Consider the following 14,224-nt stretch of genomic DNA (forward strand, 5'->3'; position numbering starts at 1 on the left):
TTGGCAGCACTTATTCCTCCCTGATCGGTTAGCATCTGGTTAGAGTTGATAAGGAGTCCGTTTGGATGAAGATGGTCTCCTTTTAATTAAGGGCATTTCAAATCAAGTGTTTTTGCAGGGTTCAAAATACATAAACAACCCTGTTCCTTGCCAATCCTCACTACTCTCTGAACACTAGCTACTACCAGACTGTTTCACTGAACAATCCCAGACTAGGAATACAACGGTCTGATGTGGTTCCATTTCCAGCGTCACTGATCTGAAAGGACAGGGAAGGTCACAGCACTAAAGCAGAGGTTATATAGCTAGGGGTTTGTCCTTTTACCTGTGCTGTTCTTTCAGATCAGTGTACATTGAAAGGAAATGAGACAAGGAGAGGACTCCACTTTAGACTAGTGCGGTGTGTCCTTACAGCAGGGTATTGGTCTTGTTTCAGAGAGACTGGAATAAAGAAAGTTGTGTTTTCATCATTTTATTTCAGGTTTTTTTTCTTACTGGGATTAAATAAATGACAAGAGCGGATGAGAACTCCTGATAACGTGACTGATGTTAGACATTGACGTTTAGCACTTAACATCGACAATAAATCCTAAAAACACGGGGTACAGCACTGCTTCTGATAAGATTCTCAACTTGGACCAGTGACTTTGGTATTGTATTTATACATTACACTTTTCTGCAGAAAAAAAATTAAATTAAAAAAAAAAGTACAGCCACATAAATATAAAACTCCTTCCACCATGTAAAATGGCTGAAACATTCATCAGAAAGTTACACCACGTTGTGAGATGACGTGACGTAATTGAGCAAAACAATGATCTTTAAAAAGCAGAGTTAGCACCGTTGCCGTACAACAGGCAAAAGTAGCCCAACAACTTGGAGACACAACTGGACATTAAGAGTAAATCAAACAGAAGAAAAGGAAGTAAAAGCCTGAAACAACGTAATAAAACCCTTATCCCACATTTAAGTGATTCTAAAAGAAAAGCCATGTGAAAATTCTCACAATCAATCAGACAAAGGCAAAAATAAGGAAAGAGTAGGCCTAGTTCCCTGGAGTGCAGCCTTTTTCCTCACACGGGTCAGAAGAGATCAGAGAGTACCGTGTCAATATTTTTAAATTATTAAGTATTCATATATAGTATATACACATCTTGGACTGCTAAAGCTTGCTCACATAAGTAAACAGGTTACAACATGGCTTGGAAAGGACCAATGTATGCGACTACTGCACTGTGCACTCCAAGAATATGTATAGAAACCACACAAAGCAATACGGAGGGGGACAAAACACTGCTCGCTACACATCAGTAGTGGAATTACAATTTACAGTCACAAATGAAACATGTCCCCATGGCTCAAGGAATATTATTCATTTACAGTAGAATAAATACTTTATGCTATTGCTACTCCTCCTGCGACTTACATTCTAACCCTAGACAGAAGCAGAGAAGCCAGTGTAAAGCAGACAGATGAAGTGTCGTCCCGTATGTTATGACTTTTGTTCAAGACTAGTTGTGATTTTTTTTTTTTTTTTAACTTAACTTCGTATTTCCACCCCAACTCCCTTTCCTAAATTATTTTGTTACTTTTGAGAAATGGTTGGGGAGGGAGAGGGGGCTGGAGAGAAAAAGTGCTATGAACCTAACTGTGGTCATAAGTTGGTGACAGTGAATTTAACGTCAAATTTTCCTTGGAACTTGTCCTTCTCGCTGTAGCCAATGTTCTCTCCGTAGGCTCTGCACTCGATGCGCAGCTCGGTGTTCATGGTGAGGTTGACGAACTGGAGGGCCACTAGGGGCTGCAGGTACTGGGGGTGAAGCAGCTTGCCGTAGTAAGGGTAATACTGGAGGGGGAAACCTTCCCCAATGCCGTAGTACTTCACCTCACCCATCTTACCGGCGTCCTCCTCTCTCTGCAAAGAGATTGGGTGAGACCGTCAAAAGGAGAAAGACTGTGCTATTTTGGTCATTCTGACATCTGACCTTCACCCAGAAACACATTTACAATGCCTGGTTTAGTGACGGAACGGGGACTATTCATCGAAAGCAATTATAGAATTGCTAGAATGAACATTCCCCATTCAAGTCAACATTCCCTTAGGCTTCAATGTTGCTTTACTGACTACTGTCAACTGATATTGGAATGATCAATTGTGATTGGATGTTGTTCCATCTAATTCTGTCTGGCGTACTGTACCTTGTTGGTGCAGAAGATGGGCATGACGTTGGGCTGGACCTTGGTCTGGGCTCCCTCAGGGATGCTTTCATTGGAGCTGGGGGGCTGAAAGAATGGAGGACAGGTACACAGTGAGGGAGGAGGCAAAACAATCTGCTAAAAACAGTAACACTTTTACAGAAGAAAGTTTATGTAGATTTTGTATTCAATAATGTACTACTACTTTGGGGGAAATATGCATAAACTAACAACCAGGGGCCAGTGGAAATATCAAAGTGACCAGTTTGTACAAGAGGTCAACTTTTCATATGTCCTTAGGATATTTACCCGTGGCCTGAAGTTGACAATCCTGTTGAGCTTGACGATCAGGCAGGGTTTTCCTTCCTTGAAGCCAAAGTCTCTGTCTTCCATGCCGGAGCAAGGCCCAAGCCAGCTCCTCTGGAAGCGACAGGCCTTCCTGATCCCCACATCACTCTCCAGGTCACCACGGTTCTTATATTCTTCCGGTTGCTCTGAAGGCAGGAGGAGGAGAAATCACAAATAAACAACTGAGCACAGGAAGCCACAGCTGCTCGCTTCAACTAATTCATCAAAAACAAATGACAAAAAAACATCTTCTCTCTGAAGCCAATACACAATTCCATTCCATGTCCTGGACACTTAGTTCCTATCCCACCTGATGTTAGACCATCAGAAAGGATTCAATAAGCAAAAGGCTAGAAGATGATGGTACCACCCCCATCTAAGTAGAGCTTCCACCACACTGAGCACCTCTTAGGTCTGTGTCATGGCAGGGGGTAGGACTAGGAGCTAGGACTAGGAGCTAGGGGTAGGGGGTAGAGAGCGGAATGGAACACTTCCTGTACCTCCACAATCCTCGTATTTCATCTGGTCCCGCTGTTTGTCGTCGTCGTACATAACCAGGAACTCTCGCATGGCCTTGGTGTAAGTCAAGTAGGTCTCCACATCATTCAAGTTGAAGGCGATCTCGGATTTGTCGGAGCGTGGGGTGTGTGACAGGCCTGAGAACAGACAGTCACCATCAGTTTCAATGTTACAGAAGTGAAGTACTATTAGCAACACACTTTTATAATAGGACAATAATGTTTCAGTGGACTTGTGGCCATTCTATTTACTCTAACTCACAACAGTACTGAGTATGAAACCAGTTAAGAACAGTCAGTGTCATTTGCTTTCTAATGAAGTCTTTCAGTGAGGCAGTCATCCATCGAAGAGTCCACACTTTGGAAAACAGTCTTGAAGAGGAAGACAAGGTGAATCCCTGTCATTGTTCTTAGCAGGAAAGACGGGTCAGTAAAAGGGAAAAGCCCATTTCAAACAAAAGACAACTGTCTCTACGCTACGACACAAGATCCAAAACACGTCCACCCCCATTCTCTTCTACTTCCTTATTTACAACCAGCCCAGCCCCCACACTAAGTTCCATCTTTCATGACCAGAAAACTAAAGAGAACTAACTGGACTGAGTGAGGTGAGGAGTCTGAAGAGAGTAATGCTTCTCTCCTCTGTCAGCTTGTGAGATAAAGACATAGTCAGACTCTTCTCTTTCGGCTTGTTAGAGCCATTAGGTGACCTCTTCGTTGTGAAGACATGGCCCAGTTATCAGGCCTCCTGTGGAAAGTAACGCACTATCAACGCCTAGCTACCTCTCCTAATGGAGGTTCCCCGAGCAGACCATGGCTATATATACCCGGACAGACATGACTGGGATACTGGCTTTAGACCCAATTCAAATGCAGCTTACATGTCTTTGACAATGTCATGGTTGAAAACACCAACAGGAAAGGGTTAATGCTCTGTGGAAGGGCACTGGTGCTGTGGGATTGGGTTGTGTAAAGGGAGAAAATAAAGTAGAGAATAGCATCTGCCGTTGACAGTTTACCACAGAGCTCTCCCTGGTAAAGGAAGCAAGCAATGTCTACCAGAACGTCACGGTCTGTTTTAACTCTAGTCAAAGGCATCAGGAGAGAGCTCTGTTAGGGGACCACACTGTAAAGTTCACAATTAGCACTTCTCCCTCCATTTCACACCCACGTAATCAGAGCAGACTCCAGCGAAACTGACTAAGCCTCTCAGAAAGAGGAAACTGTGGAGAAAGACATGAAATATGCAACGTCCAATAATGGGGAACGGGAACAGTTCTCATTCTTTAAACACTACACTCCCTAACAAATTGGGAAGAGAGGCCTCTGCCCATGTGGGAGGCCTTTAGGGGAATTAATTGCAACACTTGACCGACCCACTACCAACACCAAAATGTCCAATACGACATGAGCGTTTAAACAGTAGGATAACAGTAACACGTCAAGGATTCAGTTCACTACGAGACCAGAGTTCATTCTGACAGAAGCACTTCTGTACATCTTTGCCAAAAATCTAATTTCACCAGTTTGTTATTGGACGTAAGCATACTACTGTACAAGGAAGCCTGAATGAGCCAGGGCCATAAACACTGAACCAGTATAAAAAAAAATTGTTCCACATGCTGCATGCATGGATGACACCCACCGTTTACTTGAAAGACAAGAGTCCTCTGTGTCGGACCTCAAAACGGTACTGTGCCGGCCTGCTCTCTGGCCCATACAGTGCTAATGTCAATTCAGCTGATATCTCAGTGGGACTCCCTTAACGAGTTAAAGTGTGAAATTCAATAAGAGGATGTTTGACAGACATAACCCACCCCTCTGAGATACACAAACATGCATGTTAGACTGTCTGCAGCCCAAATTGCATCCTATCCCCTACATAGTGCACTAGGGAATAGGTTGCCAATTCAAACGAAGCCACTGTGGTTGGACACCATCTCTTATCCCCAGGCAGCAGTAGTGGCTCAGTGTCTAGTGTTCAGTGATACCTTACCTGGGGGAGCAACTCTGTCTTGCCAGGTGGGTTTGTAGTTACTGAGGGTGAGAAGCAAGGCCTGGATGGTGCCGATGAATACTCCAGCCAGAAAAGCATAGAAGATTAAGTAGAACCCTAGAATTTTAACTGTAAAAGGAGAGAGAGAGAAATGAGTCATCACCATGCAAAAGATGTGGAGGACAGATGATTGTGACATACAATGTTCCTTTAAAAAAAAACTACAAACACCAGTGATGCCATGAAATTAAGATCTGGTTGTTATGTTGTTGACAAGGTCCATTTCCACTCATTCAATTGAGTCATACAAAAAGCCACATACAGAACTCCAGCATTCCGCAATTGTAGAATGTTAAATCTGCTCTGAAAAACAAGGAACATTCCCCATAATGAAGTCCTAAGTCCAACCTTAGTATTACTGCAGTAGTTAAGAATCTGCTCAAGTCAACACAACCCTGCCACCCTAACCAGCCCTGCAGAGCCAGTGGGTACAGTACGCTAAACACCGCAGACATGTAGACTGTCTTGCACCAGTGAGACAAGAAGGGTACAGCTTAAGACAAACAGCAAGTCTGCCTATTGTGTCGTCAGACGAGTGTTTCCTCAGTGTTCCAATTGAATCTCATGCGTGTCTATCCTATGGTCAAACCTCAATAGACTGCCCAGTCATTGGCCCATTGCACCACAACACTATCAAACATATTACAAATGAGATAAATAGATTGGCTGGCTCTACTACTAATCCAAGCCCACCTGATTTCTACTTTAAGCTTCCTGGTCCGTACACAGACTATCCATAACTGGAATAAGTCCCAAATGGCACCCTATTCCCCATGTAGTGCCCTGGTCAAAAGAAGTGTACAATATCGTGGAAAATGGTGCCATTTGGGATGCACACCTGGGCTCAGTGATACATATACAGGTAGAATGCATGCAGACAGAAGCCCGTGTCTCCTATGGAGGGAGCAGGAGGTGACCTAACCACAAAGCCCCTGTTCCAAATAGTAATCCACCTATAACAGTAGACATTGTCTTGACTCTTCACTGAGGGCAGGAAAACTAAGTGTAACCAGTAGATCATACAGTAGTAGCCAGGAGAACAACAACTTCAGGCTTCAGAGTAAATCAAATTGTCAAAATCACTTTTGGTTGCTCTTAAACTCAGAACCCAGAAACAAATCTCAAGCTAGCTACTCAGCTTTAATTGTTAGGCATGTCACAAGAGACTAGGTTGCTCTAAAAATAGTGCCCACATCGCAGATAATTTATTGGTCTTAATACATTCAGGTCCCAATAACAATGGGGGCAGTCTGCATGCTCAGCTTTTATACAAAACCTAGATACTACCCAGCTGGGACATAACGTCCTGAGAACCATAAAGTATGTTTCTTAGAGCTTGGTGAGAGTGTGGTTGTGCTATGGTTATTTTGCATACAACCTTCCCACAACATTCTGGGAATGGTGCAGGATACCCAGCTAGTATATAACATTCTGAGAACCATATGTTTCTTAGGTGGGAATTTCAGTACCTACCTATTTAAAGTAATGTTCTCAAATTGTTTAGAGAATGTTAAATTTAGGGGCACTGTTGCAGAAATCACGTCGCCTTTTCCTGGTTGCTAAAATAGTTTGCGATGAAACAAGCAAGCATAGTGTAGAGAATCATTGTACCATCTAAACCACTGAAATAGATTTTCCATAAACAAAAATACTATATTTTCAGTTGGTGTACAAAACTGACAGTGAAAACAAAACTTAAGAACAGAAAGCATAGAAATAGCACACATGGAACAGATCTAACACATCTTAGACTTGCTTTCAATGAGAATGACAGATCTGTGAATTTGGTCAGGTTGCCCAAAAAGTTACATATTGCAGCTTCAAGAAACAATGTTCTTCTGTGGAAATGTAAGTATTTATAAAAGTAAATAAAAAGTATTCTACAGGTTTCCTCATAGTTCTATTTTAAGTCATGTTCCCAGAACATTAAGAAAACTTTAGTAAACGTTCAAAGAAAGTCATTTAAAAACATACATTCCATTCTCAGCATAAACAAAACTATCCTCTATCTTGTTAAGTGTGCTGGTCACACCCACTAATTGGCCACATCTGGTCTTAAATGAGTACTCGCTTCCTTTAACTTCTTAGGGCTAGGGGGCAGTATTCGGAAGTTTGGATGACTGAGGTGCCCAAAGTAAACTGCCTGTTACTCAGGCCCAGAAGCTAGGATATGCATGGTAGTATTGGATAGAAAACACTAAAGTTTCCAAAACTGTTAAAATAATGTCTGTGAGTACAACAGAACTCACATGGCAGGTGAACACCCGAGGACAATCCATCCAGAATTAATTCAGCCCAACAATGATTACTATGGCTGTCAATGGGAATATAAAAGGAATACCTCCCAGATTGCAGTTCCTAGGGCTTCCACTAGATGTCAGTCTTTAGAAAGAGTTTCAGGCTTTTTTTTATTTTTAAATGAGCTAGAATTTGTTATTTTTGTAAATGGCTCCCATTTTGGCTGTAGTGTTTGTAGCGCGTTCCGGTGAGTGCATGTACTTCGTTGTTCATCTCCGGTAATGACAGTACTATTCTGTCTTAAATTGTATTGTTTATTCACATATTAGGGTACCTGAAGTTTGATTAGAAACGTTGTTTGACTTGTTTTGAAGAAGTTTATTGGTAACTTACGGGATTCATTTGTATGCATTTTGAACTATCCTCTATCTTGTTAAGTGTGCTGGTCACACCCACTAATTGAACGAGGGAAACCGGTGGATTACTGAGTCAAGCGCGCCAAATAAACTAACTTTTTTGGGGATATAAAGGACTTTATCGGACAAAATGACCATTTGTTTAGTAGCTGGGGCCCTTGTGATTGCAACCAGATGAAGATCTTCAAAGGTAAGTGATTTATTTTGAATCGCTATTTCTGCCTCTGCTTGGTTGGAAAGTATGTATGTAATGCTTTTGTATGCGGGGCACTGTCCTCAGATAATCACATGGTGTGCTTTCGCCGTAAAGCCTTTTTGAAATTTGACAAAGCGGCTGGATTAACAAGTTAAGCTTTTAACTGATGTAGGACACTTGTATTTTCATGAATGTTTAATATTACGATGTGTCATTTGAATTTCGCGCTCTGCAATTTCACAGGATGTTGGCCAGATGGGACGCTAGCGTCCCAATGATCCGCAAGAAGTTAAAATGGAGGTTTGTTTAAATAGACTAGTGAACAGCTTTGTACGAGTAAAAAAATAAAGCATAAAAAAAGCATGCTAGCTGCACTAATTCCATGGCTAGAGAACAGAAGATCAAATCAAATTTATTTATATAGCCCGTACATCAGCTGATATCTCAAAGTGCTGTACAGAAACCCAGCCTAAAACCCCAAACAGCAAGCAATGCAGGTGTAGAAGCACGGTGGCTAGGAAAAACTCCCTAGAAAGGCCAAAACCTAGGAAGAAACCTAGAGGAACCAGGCTGTGGGGTGGCCAGTCCTCTTCTGGCTGTGCCGGGTGGAGATTATAACAGAACATGGCCAAGATGTTCAAGATCATAGGGTCAAATCTCAATGACACCGTGCCACAATACATGTTTTTTTTTTAAAGTTTTGCATTTGAATGATTAATGCCTAAGAAAATGAATTCACGTGTCCGATCTGTGCTTGGAGTTCAACACAGTTAAGCTAGCAGTGTTACTCTTATTGAAACATGTTCTTAGAATGTTATTTAATTACCTTCAAATAACCTAGAATTTCCATTCTCAGAACATTAATAAAACCTTCCAGGAAAACTTCCAGGGAACCATAAAACATTCACAGAACATCCCTACAACCTTAAAAAGAAAATATATAAATTCCCAGAACATGTGAACTGTTCACTTCCAGTCTCAGAACATTTTTTATTATTACTTTCAGTTTTACAGGTCAGGAAACATTATTTCGTAATCAGAACCAATGGGAAACCAAAAACTTAACGTTCCCACAACTTCCAAGGAACCAAAATGTGCTAGCTGGGATATGCATAAAACCAGCACAGGTATACAGGTCCAGAATGAGAAATCATAGGCCCGGGGTTTTGGTATATTGAAATCTGCAAAAGGCAAACCAACAGCCACAACCAACCATAGAATTATAATCCATAAGTGGCAGGTCTCACTAAAGTCAGGACTGGCATTCATGGCTAGTGTACCCTTGAATTTAACAGCCAGTCAAATTGCCAAAATAAGAGGTTACGAAACCCTTCTATGGATTATATGTCTATGGCCGCAACTGTACATTTGGAGCACGCTGCCCAAACTGCAGCCTCCCGACTGTAGGTATACCGCTAACTGCCAAAATAAAGGGAACACTTAAGTAAACGAGGGATCCAAAGTACATCTTATGGTGTGAGGTGCATTATCCTGGCATGGATATGTCCACCTGTAGAATCTATGCCAAGGCGCAGTGAATCTGTTCTGGCAGCTCGTGGTGACCCAACACCCTTTATGTTGGCGTTCCCTCTATTTTAGTCTGTGCTCGTGCTAAAACTTCATCCACAGTTGGTTTTTTAAATAACCTATACATTTTCTGTGGCTAAATTATGCTCTCTGGTGGATTTCAAACATTGAGAGTGGGGCTCATGTGGTTGGATAAAACATTTTTTATTATACAAATACATTTTTAAAAAGCATCTTGGACCCTCTACGGGCTTGGGCCCTGCCCCCGACTCACAATTGACCAGTCACATTTATTTAAATTAATTATGCAGTTTATTTTTATTAATCAGTTACCCAATCAAGGCAGCCCCCCCCCCCAGTTACCCACGTGGGCCTCATACCGCGTCTCCTCCCACCATCTGATGATTAGTAGAGCGGCAGCAGCAGTCTACACATTGAGAGCGGGTTCTTGAGTCCTGTGGTTGGCAGTAAAAAGATATACACCACACACATCTTTTAAAATTATTTTTTGTAAAACAACTTAATATTATTTTGCTTCCTCTTGGCCCCCCACAGGCTTGGGCCCAGGGACTTCAGCCCTGGTAAGCCCCTGCATTAAGCCAGCCCTGCAGGTACAGTGCATGTTAGTCATTTAGCAGAGGCGCTTATACAGAGCGACTTATGGGAGAAATTATGGTTAAGTGCCCTGCTCAAGGGCACATTGACAGATTTTTACGTAGTCGGCTCGGGATTTGAACCAGCAACCTTCAGTTACCATCCGAACGCTCTTAACCGCTAGGTTAACTGCCGCCCAGAGTCCAGCCATAGTACTAGTACAGTATTAGAATCTCCTCAAGTCACCCAACCCTGCTGTCCCCACCAGCCCGCAGAAATACTACTGTATAGGCCTAGTGGTGTCCCAACCCACCAGACCTGCAGAGCTAGTACTGTTTTGGCCTAGTGGTGCATAAGACAATGTCAAAAGGTCACATCTTATAGGAGACAGCAGTTCCCTTTCAATAAATTACGCAGGACTTAAGATGTTGCCTGTTCCTTGGCAAAATTATAAGGACATCACAACCACCCAGTGGCTTATCCAGATCATGCGTTTTCCCTGATCACAATTGGCCGGTACAAGGGTGCGTTATCATTATCCATATTATAGACGAGGGTTCAATATATCCTCCAACTCCATGCATCACACCAGATAAAACATATGTTCTTGCATTGTAGACAGATTCAATTAATCATGCAAGTGGCCGAATGGAGACGAGTCATCATTAAAGTCATGAATAGTGTCACACACATTGTACAAAATTATGCACCACTTAAATTGGATGGATGAGGAGCACCAGTGTTGGTTGGAGACATGTTGAATGGGTGGGTTTGGGGGAGTGGGGTTGGAGACATGTTGAATGGGTGGGTTTGGGGGAGTGGGGTTGGAGACATGTTGAATGGGTGGGTTTGGGGGAGTGGGGTTGGAGACATGTTGAATGGGTGGGTTTGGGGGAGTGGGGTTGGAGACATGTTGAATGGGTGGGTTTGGGGGAGTGGGGTTGGAGGCTCACTTCTTTATGTTTCCTTCTCATTTTATTGAACTGAATATTAAATGATATGTTGTGCTTGTAACCCCCCCACCAAACAAGAAAAATGACAAAATAAAAAAATATGGTCACCACAAAAATGAAAAGATCCAAAACGAGTTTTGGCCTTGAGATAATACACACAAAACACAGTTGAAGTAAATGACCAAACCAACCAACTTGAGGGCGTTAGTTAAATAAGAAAAATTGCAACATGAATTGTCACTCAGCTGGTCATCCTCTGAATACCGAAAATGTAGGGTAGTTGAGTGACATTGAGACGAGGGAAGACATGGGTGCAGATAGAAACGAGAAAAGTAAAATTAGTCTAGTTAATACATTTCCATTGTTAATTAAAGTGACACTGTATCCACATCGAATAGCAACACAAGATGGAATGTCCTCTCCATAATTCCAAGTAGGCCCCATCACCTTGAATCACCTTGGACTATGATGCATTTTTAACCCTTTGATTGTGTCATTTTACATCGGAAATTAAACTAAGTCTCTACAGCGTGTACATATGGTGTAATTCCATCCTAATACTTATAGATCATGTTACTGCGATGGAGAGTTCTAGTCTCCTTCCAGGCATAGGCGGCTGCGTCTCTGCAGTGTGATCAACTAGCCTACTGTACTATTAGGATTCGAACCTTTAGAACAACATGTTCTAATAATGTATTATGCATATTCCCATCACCGTCTTTCAACGACCTATTTGGATTCTCATATTCATTTAAGATGTGCGAACCCATCTTTACTTGGAACAGTCGGTAGGCTGTTATTTTGAATAAGGCAGTAGGTTCCTAGCAAGGACATGTGACAGTGAAATATGAGGAAAAACTGGTCGCATGTTCACCGTATGCTATTACTCACAAAACAGACATGGAGAGCCATGAACAACGAGTGGCGATGGGCAATGATATGGAGTCGGTGACACCGTACCATTGTAGCACACATTGCTGCAAAGTCAAATCAAACAGGTGCTATGCACCAAGATTAAATGAAGACTCGGTGCGCGTTCCATACTGCCCAATAGAAGTTCGATCGTGCCATGAGATCCATCACAATTTCGATTAAAACCTCCGGCCAATTACCGTGATCATAAATATCAGAATTGCATACTTACACCAACTCCCCCCTGTGCGTCCACAAAATTCCCCCTTGTCCGAATCCCATATAAACTTCTTCCATCCACCATCGTCTTTATTCGAAGACATTTTCGACTGTGTGGTGCTCTTTCTTTATTTCAGTTCCCTTCTGTCTGCCGGTCCCTCTCCGAAGTACCAAATTCCAAAAACCGACGGACTTGTACACGGCTTGTTCCTGCGTACTCACTGCACACAGATATATCCCAGTTGCAGTCGACTCCGCCCGAAAACTATTTTAACAAGTCACCCACTAGGAGGGAGGGCCAGCTCTCGCGAATCACAAACGCGCGTCCTCTCTGCGTAATGCTATCGTTTGTGGAGGTCGGCAGCAGGGTTTTTCTCCACCCTTGGACGTAGTATACGTCAGAATGTCCTTTACGATGCGACCCTGCAATTTCAACAGAAGATAACTCAAATTAATAAACATTCAGAGGCATAGTACATCTATTCACAGCGCCAGCTATACATTACAAATTGCCACCATTGTCTTCATTATCTGGAGACCTAATTCACTCAAACTGGGATTTACAATGTGGGTAAACTTAAAATGTTAAAAATTACAGAAGTATGATGGCCTACCATAATCACAATTCATGCTTATATGATTATCTGAGGAAGCCAAGATGACTTGGCCATTCCTCATTAACTCAATTGTAATTGGAGAAAAACACATATGATCCTTATCTAGCACATTTGGTTCCCTTGGAAGTCGTGGGAACTTATGTTTTTGGTTTAGCTGCAACCTGAGCTTGAAGAGGCGCTGTTGCACCTTCTTCACCACACTATCTGTGTGGATGGACCATTTCAGGTTGTCAGTGATGTACACCCCAAGGAACTTTAAGCTTTTCACCCTCTCCACTGTGGCCATGTCAATGTGGATGGGGGCATGCTCTCTGCTGTCTCCTGAAGTTCACGATCAGCTCCTTTATTTTGTTGACGTTGAGGGGGAGGTTATTTTCCTGGCCCTCACCTCCTCCCTGTAGGCTGTCTCGTTGTTGTTGGTAATCAGGCCTACGACTGTTGTGTTTTCTGCAAACTTGATGATTGAGTTGGAGACGTGCATGGCTATGCAGTCATGGGTGAACAGGGAGTACAGGAGGGGGCTGAGCACGCACCCTGGTGGGCCCCCGTGTTGAGGATCAGCGTAGCGGAGGTGTTGTTGCCTACCTTCACCTCCGGGGACCGCCCCGTCTGGAAGTCCAGGACCTAGTTGCACAGGGCGGGATTCAGACATAGGTCACCAAGCTTAGTGATGAGCTTGGAGTGCAATATGGTGTTAAAGGCTGCAGCTGTATTAGATGAACAGCATTCTTACATAGGTATTCCTCTTGTAGAGATGGGATAGGGCAGTGTGCAGTGCGATTGCGTCATCCGTGGATCTATTGGGACGGTATGCAAATTGTAGTGGGTAAAGGGTGTTGGGTAAGGTGGAGGTGATATGATCCTTATCTAGCCTCTCAAAGCAGGTCATGATGACAGAAGTGAGTGTCGTGGGGTGACATTAATTTAGTTCAGTTACCTTCACGTTCTTGGTTACGTGAACAATGGTGGACATCTTGAAGCAAGTCAGGACAACATACTGGTATAGGGAGAGACTGAATATGTCCTTAAACACTCCAGCCAGCTGGTTAGGGTTTGGTTAAAGGGCTAAGATTTAGGGAAGGGTTAGATAACATGATAAGTAGTTGCAAAGTAGCTAAAAAGTAACAAGTAGTTGCTAAAATGTTAAACTTGTCCGTGATGAGATGCAAACACACAACCTTTGAGTTGCTAGATGTCTGCATTAACCATGCTCCTTTCCTTTTTGCCTTAAGTAACCTACTGTCATACCAAACGTAACATATCATACTCATTTGAGTGTTCCGGATTTACTTAAGCCAATGTCATGGTGCTACGGATTTTAGTGAAATATAATATGTGGTCTCTGAGACCAGGCTGTTCCTTTTCCTGTTCTAGGAACATTCCATTTTAGTTTGCAGGAAGGTTTTGAAAAAGTTTTATTATGGTTCCCTAAAA

At 42.6% G+C, this 14,224-nt stretch overlaps 1 protein-coding gene across 1 annotated transcript; it reads right to left on the reverse strand.

Moving 5' to 3' along the window:
- Nucleotides 1–456: 456 nt before the first annotated feature.
- On the reverse strand, nucleotides 457–12,426 carry LOC135573766 (sodium/potassium-transporting ATPase subunit beta-233-like). Its single transcript, XM_065023626.1, has 6 exons — nucleotides 12,187–12,426; nucleotides 5,059–5,187; nucleotides 3,045–3,200; nucleotides 2,506–2,690; nucleotides 2,200–2,283; nucleotides 457–1,915 (listed from the first exon to the last, which is right to left on the reverse strand). The coding sequence occupies exons 1-6, from the start codon at nucleotides 12,275–12,277 to the stop codon at nucleotides 1,655–1,657; spliced, it is 906 nt and encodes a 301-aa protein (XP_064879698.1). The 5' UTR covers nucleotides 12,278–12,426; the 3' UTR covers nucleotides 457–1,654.
- Nucleotides 12,427–14,224: the final 1,798 nt, after the last annotated feature.

Source organism: Oncorhynchus nerka, linkage group LG2 (genome assembly GCF_034236695.1).
Source record: "Oncorhynchus nerka isolate Pitt River linkage group LG2, Oner_Uvic_2.0, whole genome shotgun sequence".
In the NCBI taxonomy this organism is placed as follows: Eukaryota; Metazoa; Chordata; class Actinopteri; order Salmoniformes; family Salmonidae; genus Oncorhynchus; species Oncorhynchus nerka.

Bases quoted from the DNA above. Each gene is read 5' to 3' on its own strand.
- LOC135573766 (XM_065023626.1), bottom strand. From the start codon at position 12,277: ATGTCTTCGAATAAAGACGATGGTGGATGGAAGAAGTTTATATGGGAT. The intron at 3,201-5,058 runs GTAAGGTATCAC...GTCTGTTCTCAG, and splicing joins AGACAGAGTTGCTCCCCCAG to GCCTGTCACACACCCCACGC. The intron at 2,691-3,044 runs GTACAGGAAGTG...TCCTGCCTTCAG, and splicing joins GAAATACGAGGATTGTGGAG to AGCAACCGGAAGAATATAAG.